At 43.9% G+C, this 21,772-nt stretch overlaps 1 protein-coding gene across 2 annotated transcripts in view; it reads left to right on the forward strand.

The window, feature by feature from the left end:
- The first annotated feature begins 6 nt into the window (after positions 1 to 6).
- Positions 7 to 21,772, forward strand: part of LOC100744815 (neprilysin-1) — a 70,553-nt gene continuing 48,787 nt past the window's right edge. For both annotated transcript variants that reach the window (XM_003491377.3, XM_012388500.2), the window contains exons 1-4: positions 7 to 51; positions 752 to 952; positions 8,230 to 8,449; positions 21,169 to 21,276. In XM_003491377.3, the coding sequence (XP_003491425.1) occupies positions 49 to 51; positions 752 to 952; positions 8,230 to 8,449; positions 21,169 to 21,276 (532 nt within the window). In that variant the 5' untranslated portion in view covers positions 7 to 48. The remainder of the gene's footprint in view (positions 52 to 751; positions 953 to 8,229; positions 8,450 to 21,168; positions 21,277 to 21,772) is intronic.

Genomic DNA, 21,772 nt, shown 5'->3' on the forward strand with positions numbered 1-21,772 from the left:
GGAAATAATCCTGGCACGGAAGAGGGATCCGGCCTTCCAGACGAGCCAATGGTAATTATTTTTCCTCGCGACTTTTCGTACGATTTTTTGTCCAACTTTACCAATAGAAAGGTTGAGAAACGTGAACGTGGTCTCTTTAAATTTAACTTGAAATTTATCGTCATTTACGCTGTGTTTCCTTACGAGCGAATTTTTTGAAGATAATCACGTGGTTCTTGAAGATTGGACATTGATCGTAGCACGTAGATACGTAAAGAAATGGAGAAAATTGACGAAAAATGGAGTTGACCAGTTTGGTTTGCGAGTAGCTGATGATATACTCGGTTTACGAGCAGTTGAAATTAGTAGGATCTATAACATGGAAGTTAAATGACGACATTCTGCTGTGTTTGATCCTCCTTTTTCACCCAGTCACTTATCCGTCGTCTCACGGTAATCCAGTATGGTGTTGACATTCCATTTCCCCGACATTTCTTTTCCATTCCTTCTCTGTTTTCCTTTTAAACGATTGCTGTCCTAATAAAAGAATTCAGCAGAGAAGCTCTCACCCATCTTTTGTTAACGCAATTTCACGTACTCCAACGTCTCTTCTCCAGTGTCTTTCGTTCTCTAACTTTTATATTACGTCTTCTACTCCCTCTTGCCTCGTATCGAACTCTATTTAATCCAAAGCGCAATTTTGTCCGCAACGAGCAAGAAACTCCGCAACTACAACTTTCTTGTTAATCGAAGCAACGTGTTGGTTGTTCAGGTACATGTCGAGAGAGCCGCGCAACAGGGTACTTGGATATGCTGCGTGCCGTGTTACTGGCTTCGTCGAAGTAAGGCCGTGCACAAGGCGTTGCTCACGTTCGCGATGCTGCTTGTCACCAGTTTGCTCGTCACCAGTCCTGTCCTCTTCCTCATCACCACGCTGCCGGAGGGAGAGCAGCCGCGTGAATGCGTACCGGTGGTGAGTGACAGCCATCTTTTCAAATCCGCACCATTGTTTTTACCATTCCGCGCGAGACCTCTCCGCTATTCAATGGAATATCGCGGTGCTTTCTGCATCGTTGTTCCCTTGCTAGCGAATTAAGAGCAACTCGAGGTAGCACGACGAGCTTCATGTTTTTCCACGCGGTTCAATACGACGAAGAGGCATAAATCGGCGTTTAAATGTCTGTCAAGGAGATATAAAGCGCGCCATACAAGATAGTAAGTGGAAATCTCGAGACGTTGCCGAGAGAATTTCATCGACGTGTCGCGTTTTCCCGAAAAATGAAATCACGGGGGAGACCGATCCACGTTCCGAACGATATTTCCACGAGATCCAACGTGACGTCGGCTGGTATCCTCGTAAAACGAAGGTTGCACCATAAAGCGACGTATGTACTCGATGCTTCTCGGTCCTGTCTCGTGTTCTATAGGCTGCTTCGATCGCTGGGATATCGATACCTTTATCACCGGTCTTTTGCATGATGCATCGGTTCGCTTATTTTATCGAACGATCGCTATCCGAATTTTCATCCAGTCTCTAATTTTACCATCTTCCGTGGAAACTTTTTACCTTGGAATTCGCCGCTGTCGTCTCGCGACGGATAAACTTACAGGAGTGAGCAATTCGAGTATCGATCGTAACGAAACGAAGGGATTTATAAAAAGCGAAGTCGATCAGTTTGGCTTCTGAGAGGCTCAATTTTTCACGTGAAAACGATCCACGTAACTAACCGAACGTCATAGAGTTATCCAATAGGTTGTTGAAAGATTGTGACGTTCGATTATACGCGAACCGCGTATCCATGCATGTACATTGGCTCGCGATGATTTATCACTTCGATGAAGTAAAGATATTTCCGCGTTTAACTGCAACACACGAATTTCGACGTACGTTGTAAATTTGTCTTTGCTGCTGTCTAGGCTCAATGAAGGAGGACGATTTGTAAGCTGTTTGCTAGTTAGCGTGGTGTAACAGGTTTTGTCCGTGCGAGCCAGACCGTGAGAGTTTATGTCCTCACCGGCAGTGTTTCCCTGAAGCGTTATATCACGCGCTTTCATGTCGCCAAAGCTGGAGACGTCACGAGCAAAACACGAGCGGTTATCCACGGAAATTTCGTCCATATATCTCGGCGATCAGTTGTCGTGAAGGGTTTCGCGAACTCGTGCCACGCCAAGGAATGAGAAAAATGTCGCACTCCGTCTTTTAGCTGATTCCTCGCGTTTTTCTCCTCTCCATTCGCTTCCGATATAAGAGACGTTCTCCAGATGTAAACGAGATCGAATATTTTCTAGACGTGTTTTATTGAGACGCGCTGGTGTCTCTCAGTCTTTCTTCAACTCGGAATAGCGTTGCTCGATATGTTTTAAAATTGCTCATCCTCGTGTAACAGGCAAATAATTGCAACAACAACATACCGTTTCGCTTATGTGTGTAACACACGTTTACACCTACTGTGTAAAGAATAAATAGTTTCACCTATCAGGTATCAGGCAGAAAGTGTCCTATTTTGAATGTACGGTAGAACTTCGATTGTCAGAGAGGTAATATGGATCGGGCCTAAGAAAATACTCGGAAAAGTCCATTAGCGTTCGTAGAAAACGTTTTGATCGTATAATGTCGTACATGTATTTAGGTTCAGTTAATTATTTAATCGAAGGAAAGTTTGATCAAACGCTTTCACGATACCTGGCCGTGTTTAGCTAGCTTTCGTTCGCCATAAAATTATGGCAAAGTTCAGAGCACCTCGGCTAATACCGAAGTTTTGGTTAAATTGTTCCGTGTACATGTTACGCGCATTGTGTGCATTTTTTGTATATTTAAAATTTTACAATTCCGCGGTATATTTGTCAAAGATAATTCATAGAAAATGTTACTGTAGAATATATAAAATAATATCCGTGTATGCAATAACCGCGTCGATCATTCAGGAAATATTTTAAAACGTACGTCCCTTGGGGATCACAACGCACAAATCGAAATCTGCAACATCGAATGTTCGTTCTTTCGCGTGTTTGCGACGAAGTACCTCGAATCTGAATGCGATGCCTTGGAATGCGAACCGTCGCTATCAACAGGATAGAACGCGATTATACACGGAGCATGTAATCTCAATTGGATTTGACACGGTCGTTGCCGGAAACCTTCAACAGAGCTAAATGCGTAGCACCCCTTGTTGTTCTCGAATGAGTAATGGCCGTATAATTGGTATCAGTTCGCAGTTATCCTTATGCGGCTTCTCAATTAACATTAAGCAAGCTATAATTCAGTTAAAGGTCCTTGGATACGGCGATCGTAATTCAATATGTACTTGGACAAGCTGTTTATACGTCGATCGCCATCGAGCAGATTTATCGCGTTTCTTCTTCCCTAAACGATCTATAGAGATGAGTCGGATATTTTAACTCGCAGCAGAGCATTTGAAATACTTTCGCAGGGAAATATGAACGAGAAGATTTTAATAGAAGGAAGCTGTTTACAAGTTTCAACTGATTGTTAGCAGAGCTGGGTTATTGAGATTACGCTGCTTTTACGGACAACATTAATTTTGCTCGCGGATTCGTTGCCTCCAGGAATTGCTACTTCGATGCCAGTTAATGTACGTTCGCGGACAGCGAGTGAAAAAATATTTGCCAGCTTGGACGCTCGGCCGCGAAACGAGCTGTTTGCAAATTCGAAAGGGGGTTAAAGGCCGGGGTGTAATCGTTAACGTGCGATCGATCGATCGTCTCGCGGAGAGGCGAGAATAAACTGTGGAATATAAAAATAGATTCCCTCGAACGACCGTCTGTTCGACAAGAATTTATTAATTCTATCGGCGAGATATTACCGCGGGGCGAAGGGGCGTTGTAACTTTAAAGTTACTCGAACGACGTGTTTCGCCGTTTGAGAAATTCCAAATATAAAAAGAGAAAAAAAGGAATTATAAACGAGTGATGTACGCGATGAATGAAAAGGAAAGGAGAGTAGTTAATCATCAACAGCCGCTCGAAATTTCCAGGATAACGTTATCAATTATGGTTTCATTGTCACCGACAGAAATGACTGTTACGCGTTAGTCTGTCATCAACGTGCATTTACGAGATACCCGACAAACTTCTATTAATCGATACCAATATCCATATTTCGAGTTATACACACATATATCGGAAACCTATCGCATTTCGAACTCTGTTCAACGGATTTGATACATCGATCAGCCGCAAAGTCAAGCCCCGTAATTGCTTCCATCTCATTCGGAGTTTGTCTCTCTTTTGTCAAATTCCTGTCGTTCCACTTTCGTCGAAAAGTTGGAAAAACCAGCAAAGTATTTCGCGCTTACTTTTACCCGAGAGCGAATTTCCACCGACTCTTCCTTTCAAAATAGACGAGCAAGAAACGAATTTATACGCAGTCGTCGTGCAGGCTAGTTTATTGCGAATAGTACGAAACTCGACGTGGCGCGCGCAATACATACGTTTCGATTAAACAGTGGTTCAATTTGCCTGGCCAGCTGTATAAAAATCCCTTCGCCCGTTACAGACACTTTTACGGGGGAATTATCAGAACCGAGGCCGCCTTTCGCTGACGCCCTATTTTATTTAAAGCGCGGTCGATGCTCGGCGGACGCGTTCGTTCGAATCGTTCTCCGGCACCAGATCTTATTAAATATCGTATATCGTAATCGTCTCGGTTGTATGATAATCGTAAAATTTTCTTTGGCACGTTAAACGCCGTTTCCGGAGGATTAAACGGAGAAGAAAAGCCTGCAGGTAATCCACGATCAATTAAACGGTTCTTTTTCGCCGTGTCTTCGCTCGGTTTTAGCCTGTTAATAAGTTTGCAGCAATTACGTCTGCGGTGGTAGTTAGAGGGACTCGAAGCAGATTGCCGCTCGAATTTCCCGGACGTAGCCAGAGGATTGATTATATCGACGTAATATACCGCTGACGTTCCCCTAACTTAACACATTTGCCTTATATACAGCTATTTCACGCTAGGAATATCTCGCTTAAATATCTCTAGCTTAACTAACAATGTTTATCTTAATCTCATTGCGTATTCATTTTTGTCCGCCTTTTTAAACCTTGCTGGTTCGTATAAAAACGAAAAGCCAACAGCCCCGTTCTTTGTTATTACCAGACCACGGTTTATAAATAGCTCAATTTTCTTGTAAAATCAAATTGCAAGAAACGATGTCGAAGTATAATATCGAGAGAATCTTTGGAATTCGTAGCTGTAACTGTTAAATTAATTGAAAGGATTTTCAAGTGGTGGCACCTCACGCAAACGAAAATTTGAGACTTAATTAGATCAAACTGGTTTCAAATCGCGGTCAAATATGTGAATTATACGCTGTCCGAATATACAGGATATATATTGTGCAGCTTACTTTCGAAAACGTTTGCACTATCCTAGGTAACGAGGATTAGGTAAACGAGAATCGAGAACGTCGAGAAGATCGTAGTTGTCGTTGTGGTGGATATATGGAGAATCCTGTGGATGATTTATTCGATATCGAATATTCAGCGTCGCCGACAAATGATGGATTCGAGTCGTTGAATGCTTTTCCCGATGGAAGTTCGAGCCGGGTCGTTAGAGCAGCACGTGCTGCACCGCGACGAAGCCATACTACGAGCTAAGGTTTCGAGGCAAATGTCAACCCTACGCTGGATCAAGGTCTCGCCCTTCTTCCTGACCTTTATTTTTTCCCATCCGGACTCTTGAATCGACGAGGAAATCCCTCATCCTTTTGCTGCATCTTCTTTCACTCTTCCAAGTTTCCTTCGTCCGGTGCATTTGCAACTTTCCTCTTTTCATTCCTTTTCGAACTTCCAACTCGAAAGTTGCTACAGTCAGAAGTGTCTGATTAAAACAGGTACTCTAAACTACCTGTTCTTTCACGGTATTTAGTCCACTGGATAATCCAGCGTATTTGCCATCCTCTCGAAACATTTCGGGTTATGCGTAATGCGCGTTACTCGAATTAAACGCGAATTAAAAATCACTAAATTGTGGAAAAATGTTGCTGACACTTCACGTATGGATATCACAGCAGATGAAAACGAGAAGTCTTCTGGTTCTAACAAGGTAGTTTAAATTCGACTGCTTAAAAAAGAAATAATCGGTAACGAGAGGAGGAAAAGTGAGAAATTTAAAAATAGTTGACGATGGATTATGACGAAACTCAAATATACCAAATGTCACGCGAACACATCCCTCGTGCCTCGTTGCTGTAACACAATATCACAACCACGAGAAATACGCGTTTAACGAGAACAGCGTATTCCTTGTCGCAAACGCATATCATACACACAACTTCAGAATTCACGTTGAGGATCGACGCGTGGCATCAAAGGCGGGCGAAAATTCCGTTTGCATTCCATAGCATCTGGAACGCTTTCTTACGTGTAACCGAGGTTCAACCACGAAACGTGCTCGTCGTAGCTACGATTTCGCTCCGTAAGCGGTGTGTGCGTGCGGGTTAGCTCGGGACGAGGTAAATGCACGGTGAAACGAGCTCAGCCATCTTCTCCAAGATGTGATTTAGATAGAGAGCGGTAGGCCGTGCCTGGAATATAAATTGAAAGCTTACGAGCGTAATTTCATTCTATTTATCCTGAATTCATTTTTCCCGCGTATCAAGAGACTCCTCGTATCGAAGAAACCATCGGTCCAGAGGATATTCCCCTTGCGATGGGGAACGCGATCTTTTTCGGCGGTTCCTTCCATTTCGCGTGCGTTGAAGAATCCGAAATTTTGCAGACGACTTGGCGAAGAATTTCGCAAGCTTCGCGTCTCTGAATCGAGAAATTTGACGAGTAAGTCGCTCGCGCCAGGCAAGCCGGATCGGATCGCCCAAGACGAATGTCTGATTAGTCTGCAGGAATTCCGATTAATCAGATTAATAAGAGATACATCGATATAGGAAATCAGAGGTAATCGTAGAGTAGACAAGCCGACGAGTTGTGGTGAAACGAGTCGTGATACTCGAAGGATTTATCGAGGGTCGTGATCGTACTTGCCCCATTTTGGCGGCTCGATAGCAGATAACTGCCTGATAACATGGCTTCTATGATGTTTACGAGGTTCGCGGCGGCTAAACTGGACGATGTAGATTAGGTTTCCTTGAAGGGTGAAATGTTTCGACGGCGATTTACATGTCGCTACGTCACCTCCAACAAGTTATTCCTCTTTCCGTACTGTACGAAAAGTACACGTTTTTTTAACTAACAAATAATATGAAAATCAAAAAAATGAAGAAACTTGCACTTGTCAGATTTCCCTTCCCTCTGACCGATTCAATTTATATCGGATCTTGTCTATTAAGTTATCAAAGTATCGCAGCTAAGGGATTCGATTTCGAACGATTTCTTACGCTTAGGTGCTGTTTTTCACGGAAATAAACGAAGAGTTCTGGAGAGTCGAGTTGACGTTAATTTCACTCGGTCGTATCCGGTCTGTTGGCGAAGTAAGGCACAATTGGCGGAACGATCATTCGTCTCTGTCAAAAAGACGTACGGCCATCCGGTCCGGATGAAAAGCAATTGATGACAATGAAAGTCGTGGACGCAACCACGGCTGGCCTTTCGTTAGGTCCTCGAATTTTTAGCAACTCGTCGAATAGGTTCCCGACGTAACTCGCCAGTGATTCTTCACACCTTCTTGCCCTTTCTCTTTTCTTCTTATTTATCTTCGGCGAGACCCGAACTTCGTGTCACGTCATTCGTCTCTTTCGAGGAAGACGTATGATGGCAGATTTCGCTGGCAAAAATTCCGCGACTTGAACGCGTTAACCAGCAAGAAGAGGAAGAAGCCAGCAGCTCGCCTTTACACGCCGAGGAATCGAGTCAACTTTCAGAAAAAAACATTCGTTGCTTCGATCATTCACGATCCAGTATAGTAGACGTTCATAGCGCGAACGAATTAGCGAAATAGAACGCGAAGACGTCTCTCCACGCGTTAATAATTTTACGATGAAACGTCTGAACGTATAACACGATTAAATATATCCTTCGCCTCTCGGCGAGATGTTCTCGTTAATCCTTAAACTTTGTTCTTCAGTCGTTTCCCGTATCCTCATTTACCGTCTCGGAATACGGAAAATTGTCCTCGTAATGCCGTCTAATCTTTGATGCTATCCTTGACACTAACTCGAATTGCTTTTCGCTCCTGTCAAGTGACGGTACAATTAAAAAAAAAAAAGAAAAAAAGAAAGAAAAGAAAGGAAGATAGGAAGCATTGTAGAAACACGAGAAAAAGAATTTCCATTCCAGGACGAAGCCTGCATCAGGGAGAGGGATGGCCCGGAGGGTTTGTGCGACTCGAAAGCCTGCGAGGAAGCGTCGAAGCAGATGGTGGCGTTCATGAAGAAGGGGGTGGATCCTTGCAAGGACTTTTATCAGTTCGCGTGCGGCGGCATTCGCGATCAGCAGCCGTATCGGCCAAGCTCGAGCTTCAACATGCTTCAGGCGAGGGTCGACGATCGTCTTCACAGTGAGTGAACCTCGTTGCTCGTTTTTTTCCCATTAAGATACCTTTGGAACTCCATTCGCTGGCTAAGATAGTCGCAGGGGAAGTTTCTCTTGAAGCAGCAAATATTTACGCGAGTCCCCGCCTCCAATTAAAATGTACTTTACACGTATAAACGTATTTTTACATATTTCTCGTATAAAAATAATTCCACCGAGGAGCGTCGTTATCCGTGGCGTTCCGCCGGGCTCGTTACACCGAGGCAATCGATGGAACCGAATTTCGAGCGCTGGAATTAATTTCTCGTCGACCCGAGAAAAAACGAGAGAGGATGCCGGGGTTTTCCATCGTTGGGAAACTCGAAGCACGACGAGGGATGGATAATTGATTCAGAACCGCGGCCAAATTTCCCGCCGTCATTTCAACTTTCAATTAACCAAATGCTTTCATTGAGTAGGAAAGTTTCAGCCTTGAACGTGTCGCTGTTTGCGCGAGCTTGGATCGTCCGATCAATTCGCATCCTGGCGATACGAAACACCGTCCTAGACGCGTGATCGTCCGTTTTCCACCGTCTTATCGTGACTGGCGGAGTTATGTTTCCCTCGGTATCTCCTTTTCATCCACTTGACCGACCTTAATCAGCTCGGGCTCGTGTCCTTAGAAAGTGTGGACGAAAAAGTCTGTGGACGAAAAGTGGCCGTTAAAAATTCCGTTGCTGCGTTTTCTTTGAATAGCCGCTCGTTTCAAGCCGCGGCGATCCCTTTCGTAATCTGTTGCTTCCACTACCCTATTTCTTATGGCTTCCTCGTCGAGGATAATCGAATGGTTCAGCGAGCCGAGATTGATCGGGCTCGTCGGCTATTTTTTCACGGGAATTATCGGGCAAACGTAGTTGGATCGCTCGTCGACTCGAATGAATCAGAATGCCACGGAGATACGCGGTCGTGTCGCTGCAAATTGAAATCAACTGGCGGACGTATAGAGCGAAAAATGTCAACGAGGTTTGCGACAATTGGAATTAATCGGCACGCGAATTATCCAGAGATACCGATATATCCGCCGCGGCTACATGCGAGTAAACAGAAGACGAGCCGCGGCTATGTAGGTCACACGCGATTAAAAGAGCTGGACGTGCATACGTCACGGTATGCTGACGTAGGAGTTGAAAAACAAGCCGCTAAGTGTCCAACCCACGAAAACAGAGAAAAAAGTTGGCCAGTTTCGTTGCTTTTTCCTAAATTCATCCTGGATAACGACCAGTCACCCTCTGAAATTTTGATATCCAGTTTCGCGACGCGCTTTACCCGATCGCTTTTTTCTTTATTTCGCGATTTCTTTCTACCGTGCAGCGTACCGCGAACATGGTTAAACACTTTCACGCGTCGAACAGCTGGTCTTTTAATCGAAGCAACTTTGTTTCTCGTTGTTTTACTTGGAAAGTTGGCGAATAGTCCGCAGGCACGATAGTTGTCGAACTCTTTCAAAAATTTAAGCCAGAACTTCGCTCTTTCCCCCTTTGCTTCGCATTCTTCTCCGCCACTCGTCTTCTCTTACGGAGATACGTTCCACTTTGTCTTTCTACGTTTATTTCCATCTCAATCGTCGTCGGATGCAATAATTTTAGTGGAAACCCAACGCTAGTATTGTCAACAAACTGCAAACTAGTTTGGATTATCACGACGAAAGTATTTGCTACCGCGATTTTTATCGACAAGCTATTTATTCTTGTTGCAGCATCTTCGTTAAAATCGCGTGCGTATGTACAGTAATGTACACGGTACAGATTGCTTGTTGCAGTGTTTTAAACGAGTTTTTGCGATGTCGTTAAGTCAGCATTTCGGTTATCGGTTTGTTCCCTTTAAGGGGGACACGTTTTCGTAGCCCGTGCAGGACTACCTTTCCCCTTTACGTTCTGAATGGAAGGGAAAAAAAGGGTCAGCGGAAATGAAGATTTACAGGGACGAAGTCTATGAAAAAAACACGCGGCGTGCTCAAAGAATAACACATGGACACGCCGCGTAATAATTCATCGCTTCTCCTGCTCATTTTTTCGCGCGAACGCCACTCACTCGGGCTTGTAAATTTTCGAGTCGTAGTTACGCTCGCGAGAACCTGCTCGAATGGAGATTAATGCGAGGAAACGAATCGCGGGGTCGTGTATCTTTCGTTCGTAGCATATCACGGCGCCTCGCATTTATGGAATTGTTTTCGACCGGAAAATGTCTCCGGCTCGGAATAGAAACGAGTGCTCCGAGCATTTGCTCGCTCGTCACGCGATCGTTCCCAGTGACTTATCGTTCCTATTTCTCCAAAAGGATCTCGGACTATCCGACGTTTTCAAGCGAGGCGAACAAAAAGCGGAGAAACTGTCGTGCTGAAGAGCGAAACGAAACGAGGGGTTTGGCAAAGGGTTAAAAATCAACTCCTCTTTTGTCCGGGATACGACCGCTTGGCGCCAGGATTTTTTCGAATTTTCTCATCAACTGAAATCTCCTTGGCTGCCTGTTCTCGCCTTGGAAACACGCCTTTTTCGCTCGATCCGTCTCGCCACGGATCACGTTGGATCAGCCTCGATGTCAGTCGACGATTCGTTTAGGCTATTTTTTTTCTTCCAGCAGATTTTCTTCTGCAGATTCTCCACCTTGAACGCGTTTCCACGAGATCGGATAGTTCGCCAAAGTATCTGAACGCTTATCATAGAAAACTCTTTCGTATATGTATGTCGTATGTGTGTGTGTGTTATATATTTTAACGTTTCATTAACTCAGTGATGAGACGCGAAAATGTATTTGGAAGTTGCTGAAAGTATAGTATAGTATAAACTATCTACCTCTTTTTTTCTATCGTGACAATCTTCCAATTTTTCTAATCACGACGTAGATTTTTCCTTTGATTTGAGATTTTTTAGTCCCCTAAAATGTGATACGCTAACGATTACCAAAATTCTGATTGCGAAAGGCAGACGTCTCGAATTTCCGATTGCTCGATGCCTAGCCCGTAAGCCCGGTTTCCATGGGCGGTCTCTCCAAATATTTATCGCCGCGTCTTTAAACATCTATAGCTCGTGAAAGTTATCGTCCTCCGTATGTGCACGTTGTGCGAGTCTCGGTCGATCGATTTCCGCTTGAATGTTTCAGGTGTGCGCGGCGTAATTTTTCGCTCGCCCCTATCTCGTTCAAACAATATGCTCCATTTATGCTCGGCTTCAGATCGATAATCGTTTATGGCCGAATTATATTATAACAGAAACGCATAGAGCGATCTAGTGTCCTGTTTGTCTTTCAATGTACGACCGATAGAAACCTATGACGGTGCGAAATAGGCTGATGGTCGCGTACGCGTCGTCTTAGTTTCCGGAACCCCGGCGACGAAGCCTTAGCTACTAAATTTACGTAAGAACAAAGAAGGGGGTTACAAACTTGATTAATCCAACCTGCTTAATGGGTCAAGTTCGCCCTATAAGCCAGACGAGTTACGAGTCGAAATTCCTCGTGGTTCGTTCGATTTACGATCTTTCAACGCCGTGCAACGTAAATAAGCTTCGAAAAATAGACTTCGACATAGATGAGTCGTCTGACGTCGTCGTGATTTCCTGATGCATAGCAATGACGTTGTAGATTTGCAAGGTTTATATTCTTAAAGGCCGATGCGAACAAACGATGCAACCTCTTCGTCATATTGTGACTACGCCTGTATTTATAACAGGGAAATGGCAATTTTTCGTGCATTACGTTATTAAAAATTTAATCGATAATTTAATTCCTGGCAATACGAAGCTCGGTGCAAACGAGCTACACCACGTCGTTGCGATTTTAAGCACACGCTATTTTCGAGATTTATATTTTTAAATCCCAATGCAGACGAGTGACCGACTGTGCATTGTACCATTAAAAATGTAACTCTGCCCACTCGTCTTGCGGCTTGGAAATATCATGCTCGGTACAGAGAAGCGATGCGTCATCGGTTAGACGCGACGACGTAGCAGCTTTATATTCCCAATAACGCGAAGCAACCGGTCGTATACGTTGCGCCATTAAAGATATATTCCTGCCGAATCGCATAGCAAAATCTTAACGACGACGTCGCGTCTCAACCAAAATATCCAGCCAACGATAATTCTTCTTTTTCGCAGAAAGCTGTTTCCTCTTACAGTTCTTCGCAAGATACAGTTCAGTTAATTCGCTATTGTTCGCCTCTGCTGCGAAAGTTTAAACGAACCGACGGTAGAACTGTTCGGTTTTCCTTCCCTCGAAGGGAAGCTCACTGATTAAGCGAGAAAGTTGGTTTCGTATTGCACGCGGCGGATCCAGCCTGACGCGCGGCAACACACTCTGACCACAAATTCGATAATCTCTCGGGCTCCGGTGAAATTAGCTTTATCACTGCGGCCTGCTCGATCTATTTCAACCTCGTCTAGACATGGTATTTTCGCCTGCAGTTTATGTACTTGCTTCGCCCCACGAAAATAAATTGACCTCTATTTGTTTCTTGGCCCGCGCAGCGAGCCACCGTGAATCTTGCGCAAAAATTGGGTCGTCCATATTTAATTCCACGGAACTCTCCTTTGATTTTTCCTCCGAGATTTTTCGAATCTAGCCATCGAGATACTCGGAGATTTTATGAGAAGTAGACGAAAGTGGAGTTTGTTAAATCTTGCCGCCCTATATTCTCCTACCTTTTCTATAATTTTCTTTCTAAATCTCGCCAATTCTACGATTAGCATTCTAAGAATACCTGCAGGCGGAGGAGAATGGACCGTTTAATTTTACTACACCAGCTTTTTCCTAATTTTCTGTCGAAATCTTAAGAAGCTAAGCCTTGGCAGTTGTACGATTACCAAGATTTCGTGGAAAAGGACGAGGTACGGTTCTTTCAATGCACCTTTTTCACGGTTACTTTCGCGTTAAGTCGGAGGGCACGCGTTTCGACCACGAGACTGTATTCTTCTCGTTTTCCGCGCGACGAATTCGCAAACGTCCGTGCACGGTATGCACACACGACGCGACAGGGTGACTCGAATTGGAACATGCCGGTGGCACGAACGTGGCGTGTTTCAGACGCTCTTAGGCATTAAGGATACGGTTGGAATTCAAATTCAAGCAGCTGCCCCCTCCTCCCCCGACAGTTCATTACGTATGTACGTTTTTATCCCTGTAATCGCATTGTACTCGCGGCGAGCCAGTCCCTTACCGAGACAAACGCCTGAAAAAGTTCGGTCTTCTATATATATTATAGGGGGAAATTTTTCGGAGAAATTGTTTAACGAAATGCTAGTTGTGGTACGCGTTAATTTTCCTGCATTTTATGCAGAAAAAGATATATTCGATAATAAAGAAGCAACGCAGATTGGTGTTTTTACCGTGAGGAACGAAGTTATAAACGAGCGTCGTTTTTTCTTTTTTTCGTAAAATCATTCGAACGCACATAATACGGGAAAATACACGAAATATTAAAAACACATAGTACTCGTTGTGATATAGAACAAATAAAACGATCCTCTACATAGGTTTCACTTTTTTAACTATGTTCGTAAAAATACAAATTTGCGTGAACATGCGCGATGTATTTATCACTACGAACATCGTCACTGTCGGATATTCTTTATCCCCGTTTCACTGACCTAACAATGTCTGTGCTACAATCTGAATCACCAATTTCATCCGCAAGAACTCTCTTCATTTCTCATTGCTGTCCACTGTACCATTCATCAACATCGCAAGCGTGACCTAAAGTCGAACACAGATATACCGACGTAGTTACAAGCGGGTTAATTTTGCGCAAAATATCTCGGAAAAAGTTAGCAACGTATCAAATAATTAAGCATCGTCCCTCGGCGAACTTTTCTCCTGGATGACTGTTGGCGGTTGAAACAGGATGCAAATTGAAGTTATCGGGGAAGTAGAGACGCGCGGTAGCACATCGTCGTCGCCTGAAATTCCGCTGCTAATCGTAATCCGCGTGAACGCGGCTCGCAAGAGGGTCTTAAGCGGCGCCTGACTATATTCCATGGAAGTTCCGTTTATGACCGCAGCGACGGCGTTACGGGAATTTCCTGGCAAACTGCACTTCATAAATCCCCCTTATCGAAAGTTGCGCGGAAAAAAAGTTGGTGAAAAGCGGCGTGACACTGCGCGCGAGCTTTGAATATTGTTCTTTTGCCTCTTTACATACGCCACGCTATTTACGAAGATTATTTTCGTAGCCGAGAGTCAGCAAAGGAACCTCATGGTCGCAAACTGTGACACTGCTTTACGCTGGACGCAGTTTATTTGCTACTTGTACGCGAGATGATTCAGATACGCGAAGTTTTGTCAGTACGATCTTTCATCGAGCGTTGTCCCTGGCCGGAAGAATATCCTCCATATTTCCTGTGATCTGGCAATTCTACTCGAACATCGAACATATCCGAAGTTTAGTGATTTTCTTTTTACTTTCTTGCTATTTTTATTTTTTCTGTATTAATCATAGACCATCTCGTTATCCGAAAATTCGAAGACGGAAATTCAGGATGCCTAGTAAAATAACAAGGACAGAAAATATATGGCGCGCGTATTAAAAACGGCGGAACTCGTAATTTGTAAAAAGGCAAAAGCTAGAAACATACGCGTCATCTCGGTAAATTTTGCCTTTAGAACTGCCGCGGGTTCTCACTACTTTGCTAGAAAAGTGAAAAATTCGGAAAGTTTTGAGTGTTGATAATTAGATGGCCAAGTACTGTAACAACATGGCTGGCGTTTCGTTGGCGCAAAAAATTCGGAAGGTAACCAAACGTTCGATTCGAAAGGGACATCAAGGAGAGAATCAATTATTCTTAGACGATGAAACGACCAGAGCTAGAGGTGCAAACAGCCCAGTTTCGATGGCATAGCTCCGGGCAATGAAGAGAACTCCTCTAATTAGCCTTTCGTTCGATGGTCCTTGAAACTCGCCTCGTCCCTGCCGAGTCTTAATAGTTTGCATCGATAAATTTTCTCAGCTCTCTCTGCCTCTCGCAAGGAAAATTGCCTTCTGTCGAGATTCTCCTTTCTTTCGTACCGTTCTCGACTACGCGTTTATTTGGCGCCGCGAAAATTTGCCACCGTATCGACTTTCATTCGCGTTTTTCGCGTGTTCGCCAAAACGTTCTTGTGTTTTTCATCCGTGTAATTGGTAACGACCACTTTCGAATTGATTCAATCGAGGAAATGGACATGAAACGCACGTGGAAATCTGATCTTACGGGAAACGTACGAACGATTAATTTGAACTGGTAATTGGGAAAAAGGTGCCCCCATTTAAAGCGATCAAACTGCTGCAAGTTCAACGATAAATCGCCTCGTACGACCCGCGAACATTTGTACCACCCGTAGCGAATAACCCGAGGACACCGATTACCCTAAAACGATTATGAGAGCCGAGGAAACCACGAACGGGACTGTGCAACCAAATCGGTGTATCTGTCAGGAAACGGTAACTTCGTAGTCGAGGTTTAGTTTAGAGAAACACGACATAGACGCTTTTGTTTCTTCCTCTTTCGTTCAATGCGACGAAGAAAATTAATTCCCTATGATACGAAGCAACTTCGAAGATTCTATTATATGATAATACGAATATCCGCACTATACACGGTGGCGTGATATCTACAGCCTAGAAATTGGAATTGTCGCTCCATATAGTCGAAGAATCTAAGAATTTTTCTATAGAATCCAAAGCTTAGAATTCCGTTACACTCGGAAAGTATTTTTCCAGCTGAAGAATATTGCCATCGATATTCGTAGTATCAATTTCATACTATGCTACTATACTAAATTCGGTATAGATTTAATCAAAGAGAGATGCCAAGCTCTGAGCTGCAAGCGTAATTGCGTTTCTCAAACTTTGAATTCTTTAATCCCTCAAACCTATAATTTTCTCCTCAAGTGTCCGGGTATCCGGTAAAAACATCGAACGAAAATTTCCAACAATATATTTTCCAATATATCTGTATCTAGTGACAGAACTAGGAGAGCTACTAAACTGGGAATTGCGTGTTCGATCGAAGCGACACGGAGAATCCCAGCGCCTCGTCGTTTCGTAAATTGTCGCGACGCGTGTCTGAGATTGGTCAAGGAATAGTTCGACACCCTGTCGAATACTCTGGTCTTGTGTTTCTGTTTGTTAACGCGCGGATGTTATTAATGGCGCGTAACCGTAATTGTTATCGATCCTGTTGAAAATGGCAATGGGATCCGATCGAGTACGAGCTTGGGCAGAGTAATTCTCTGTCGATTGACTGCGTGCGATATTCACTGGCAATCGAATGCATCGTTTCCGTAATTTGTTCATGAAAAGATAGGCTAGCAAAGGAGAAGCAGGTTGAAAGAGATAGGAAAAGCAAAACCGTTTTGTAATGTTGGTAATAGGATTGCGTGTAGCCATGGAATATTCTTTCTTTTTCTTTTTTTTTGGATCCGTGAATCCGTAGGATTTCCGCTTGGTTATTTTAGGGCAACGAAACGTAATAAAGCGAGAAATTGAAATTCCGCGGGGCTGTAGCTTTTCTTTGGTCGTTTCGGAACGCTGCCGCAGCGAAGCGAAACTGCACTGTGAAAGTATTGTAACGCGACACTTCTTCCTGTTTACTAGCGTTTAAAGATGTAGCTAATAGTATGAGAATGTAGCTAGTTTTAAGACCATCAACTTAAACTTTTGTTTCGCGATTTTTCCAGTAGCTGAAATAAGAACGATTCCCATAGCTGCGCTAAAATTCGCTGTCTCATTGATTATACTAGGCGGTACGAACATGATACGATATTATTAAGGCAAAGGATCAACGAGGCTTGTGATAATTTTCTACCGCATTTAAAAATGAATTTGTAATTAGAATATACGCAACATCGCACACTGGTGTTACAATCGCTTTGTAAGATTATCAAAAATTTCTACGATCAATCGACTTTTATAAGCTTCACTCGATAGTGGATAATTTTAAATCGCGATCTTAATCGCGCGGTTGTTAACTATCAAAGAAATCCATAAAGAGAGGAGATGGAAGATTATTCGGTCGGTGTAGGGAAGTTTGCGTTCAGCCGGCTTTTAATGTCTCTTTTTTTTTATGGAATACATTACGGGCCGGCCATTATGTCCGGGCGCATTACCGGGATGTTACGCTGAAATACTACGCAGCAGCCTCTGTTAACGTTCTAACCGGATTGCTCGTAAAAAATCCCGTATTATGTGATCGTAATTTGCATCATGGCTGTCACGATGCATCGCCTGGATTCGTGCCTTTATTCGTAAATATGTATTTTAAAAGCCAAACGAAAAAAAAGGGGGGAGAAAAGAAGAAAGAAAAAAGCAAAGCAAACGTTTAATTGTAAAAAGAAATGTTTCGCAAAGATCCTGAAACGTCGCGTTTTAATCTATTCAGTGGACTTTGCCGGGAAGTTGCATGGCCTGGAAACTGCCATCGCCGTGGAAACTTCTTCCGCAAAACCTTTCACGATTCATCCGGAAAGAAAAAGTTACAGCGAACTCGAGTTCTCGCGTTTTGTTCTCCAGCCCCTTTTCACTGCCGTAGATTGAATATTCACGTTCGCGTTTAGCGGTTTTTAAGCAACGTCTTAACGACAATTCAATCGTCGAAACTTCGGTTTCGTTCGCGCCAAGACAACTTCACCGACATACTTTTCCAACTTTGCAAGTGGAAATCTTTCCGCGGACGCGAACGTTCCATTGGCCCTCGTAGTGCGTTCGTAGAACGCTCGTACGCGGTTGAATGTTTCCTATTCCTCTTTTATTCTTCTTTTTTTTTTATTATTCTTATTTTTAGAAACACGCAAGAGAGGGAACGGATAGCGGACGAATGGAGTAGGGAAACAAAACCGCGGTAGCACGAAGAGGTAGGAGAGAAGGATGAATTGAAGAAAACGAGGGGTTGGGCGAAATGGAGAAAATGAAAACAGGTCCGGGCTATCTCGGGAGTGTCGACAAAAGCTGGCCAGGCTTCTGTACGCGTGGTTAGCAGGCCGAAATTTCGAGTTTCCATTTAGACGGAACCGCGGCACGAGAAAGTGACGACAAAAGGAGGGAGGGGCGAGCGTGCACAGAGTTGGAAACGAAAGAACCGGGCGCGGACTTCCGCTGGTACTTTGGAATCGCGAAGTCGCGACGAGTGGCTGCGAAACTCGTCTCGAAACGGCGTGTAACGAGCTTGCAGATAGCGATTCACCTATTTCGTGCGGCTGCCCGTTTTGTTCTCCAGTTTCCTTCCGTTTCTTTTTTCCCCTCTCGTGCTTCTCCGATTTTCGCTTGGCGCAATCAACGATCCTAAAACCGCGGTCTGTTTCGAATGGAAAGCATCGATACAGAAGGAATTAACGAACGCAGTTATACCGTGTTTCCCGGATAGTTCACGGTTATGCGCGATTCCATGGAAATAACTGTTGCTCGTGGAATCTCGCGCGGAATCTCGTTGCCGTGAAAATTCAACCGACTAGGCTCGTACAATCGAACTGGCCGATTAAACACGGTTCTCTGGAGAACCTTTGAATATCGAGTATATACCTAGTCGTGTATAATGATCGATTAAGGAGGCATTATTCGGTGTTTCGCTGCTTTTAGTTTAGTCGATTCGAAATGATCGATAAAGCAACGAGGAACGGCGCTTTTCTTTCGCTTAAATTGTTGAGCGCGTCAGCATACCCGGGACGGCGTCGCTCTTGATTGCATTAAATTCTAATTCCTTGTACGACCGCTAAGTCTGGCACAGAGTGTGAGGGTGTAGTGCAAGAACGTAGACGTGATATCGATTTTCAATATACGTTGCCGCGGTCACGAGTCTTCGCATAGATTATTAATCGAAGCTTTCCTCGATTCGCGGTCTTATCCCTCGCGGAATTGACACGTTTCGAAGAAATTGTCAATCGAAAGCTTCTTTGGATCTTCATCTTATTTCTTGTAGAAATTCAATCATCGTCGAGTTTAACCACTGTAATCTTCAAAGGGATGGAAAAAGCGTATACGAGTCTGTGAAAACGTAATAATCGTCGAATAAACGACTCGTAAATGCGATTCGTAAAAGCAAGGCGAAAGGTCGTCTTTGGCGACACCTCTTTAGATTCACGACGTTATCGTCCGCCAAATTCCATTGTTCGATCATGGAAAATCTCGCGAGACAGAGAATAAAAGAAGAGAGAAGTGGAAACGGAAAAGATGGATGGAGTTTATAGAAACGCGTTGAAAAATGGCCAAGGATCGCAAGGACGGTAACGATTGGCCGGCGAATATGCGCAATGCAAAGCGTGAAGCAATAAAAGCTCATAAAGTGGAAATAAAGTGGGAACGAAGAGAAGACGTGGAAGTCGAGGACGTCCCGTAGGAGGTCAGCAAAGGCCTCACGGAAGGCCGGATCGGCCACTCGGTTGGCCGTACTATAAATATTTCATGTTAATCGATATACGTGCACACGGAAGTGTGTCATGCACGTTGTCCCATGACTCGACACAATGCTCCACATACGGGCTACGATCGTTGGTCGAACGACCTCGACGAACGGAGGAAGTCGAACGTTTGCCTCGTCGCTCGCCATCGTTCCCGTTTCTTCTTCCTTTTCTTCTCCATTCCACGTTCGTTCGGCTCTCGGTGATTTACTAGTAGTCGGGCTGAAATGCTATCATAAATCGATTTGCAGAAGTATAAAATTGCAAGTATAAAAATCGTTGAATTCGAAGAAAAGGAAAGAATTTCGAATCGACGGTTGATTTTAATTAAAACGATAGTTGGAAAGCTACTGGTATAATACTGAAAATTTATCTCCATAAATGTCAGCTCACCAGATTCCCGAATCCTTTCGGTGCGCGTCTGTCTTCGTTAGAATGCGAACTTACGCTTTTAGCACGAACGTACAGCGACTCTATTTTTCTTTAGTTTTATTAACTGCCCCGACTACTGTAACACCGGCTTTTAAAACGGAACGAATCCTCGTTCGATCTATTTCGGCGGAGACAACCTCCTCAATCGCTTTTAGCGATACCCAAGCGAACCTTTGCCATTTTCGAACTTTGAATGGCCGAGTCGTGGTATATTCGGCCGGAGTGTCGGTCGAGGTTTGCGTCGATCTTTTTATAGAGCAATGAATCCGTGATTTATATTTGCTCGTGCCACGGTGCATCTGCAGCGACGAAAAATATTTCGGTACAAAGAGTTCGCGTGCACTCGGGAAACATTCGGTTCTTCCACGATGCTATATTCCGTTTCTGGACGATTGTCTACCATTTTTATCGTTTCACCCTACTCTGCGTTTGAAACATTTCGAAGAATTTATTCGCGATTTAGTATTTCCTTTAACCCTACAATCTTCTCTACCGATTCTTCCACTTCTTTTTTAACCTTTTCTCAAGTTGGAGGAAAATAGGGAAGAATTTTTGTTCCAATTTTCTCCCCAACTTTTTTTCAAAGTATCGTGTCTTTTCGCTCGGTGAAACAAATACGAGATATAAAAATTTGAAGCATTCTACGGGATTACAAAGTTTGTTAACTTTCGAAACAAGAATCGCTATCGATGTGTATAATTTCGTGTTTCAACTCCACGCGTAAAAATATTTTCGCGACGTTAAGATTCTTTTAAGACAAGAACATTCAAGTAGAGTAGCATCGCTCAACGTCTTACATTTCCCAACGAAAATTATATCGAGAATTTACGAAAAGTGCCCCGTAGCGATCGACCGAATTCCAGTCCCGTATTCGACCTATTTAATAATTAACGCGTTTTTAACATTTCTCAGAGCTGCTGGGGAACAGGACGGGCCATATGGTGGGCGTGTTCGAGAAGCTGGGCCAGTTTTACAACGGTTGCTTGGAATTCAAGGAGAAACCGGTGAATTTTACACCCGGTAAGTGGATCCTGAACGCGTCGATCGATACGGCGACGGCAGAGGCGACTTTCCATTTGAAAGAGATACGCGTGACAGACAAATGCAGTGTCGTTACCGGAAATAACGCCGAGGCGTCGTTGCGTCCATGTTAACGACGCCGTTTCCGCGGACGATGCGTCACATTCGCGTCTCTTCGCTCGCGACGTCCTCACGCGATGAGAATGAAACCGGTGCGCCGTGTATCCTCGTCGTTGAATCGCATTTACGCGAACGATCGTTCGTCACGCATCTTTCTGGCTTTCCATCTTTCGCCATGTACGTACAACTATCACGTGCTTTCGACAAATCGTCGGTAATTACCTATGCAAGTCAAGGTTTTTATAAACGCGACTAAATGGAACCTGCACGGACATATTTTTATTTCCAACGTCTTGTACATCTCTGCGTATCATCCGCATTGCGTTCTATGCAATTTCAAATCGCGGTGCAATTACAGTAGTAGGATTTATTTATT

This window comes from Bombus impatiens, unplaced genomic scaffold (assembly GCF_000188095.3).
Source record: "Bombus impatiens unplaced genomic scaffold, BIMP_2.2 scf_0548, whole genome shotgun sequence".
Lineage (NCBI taxonomy): Eukaryota > Metazoa > Arthropoda > Insecta > Hymenoptera > Apidae > Bombus > Bombus impatiens.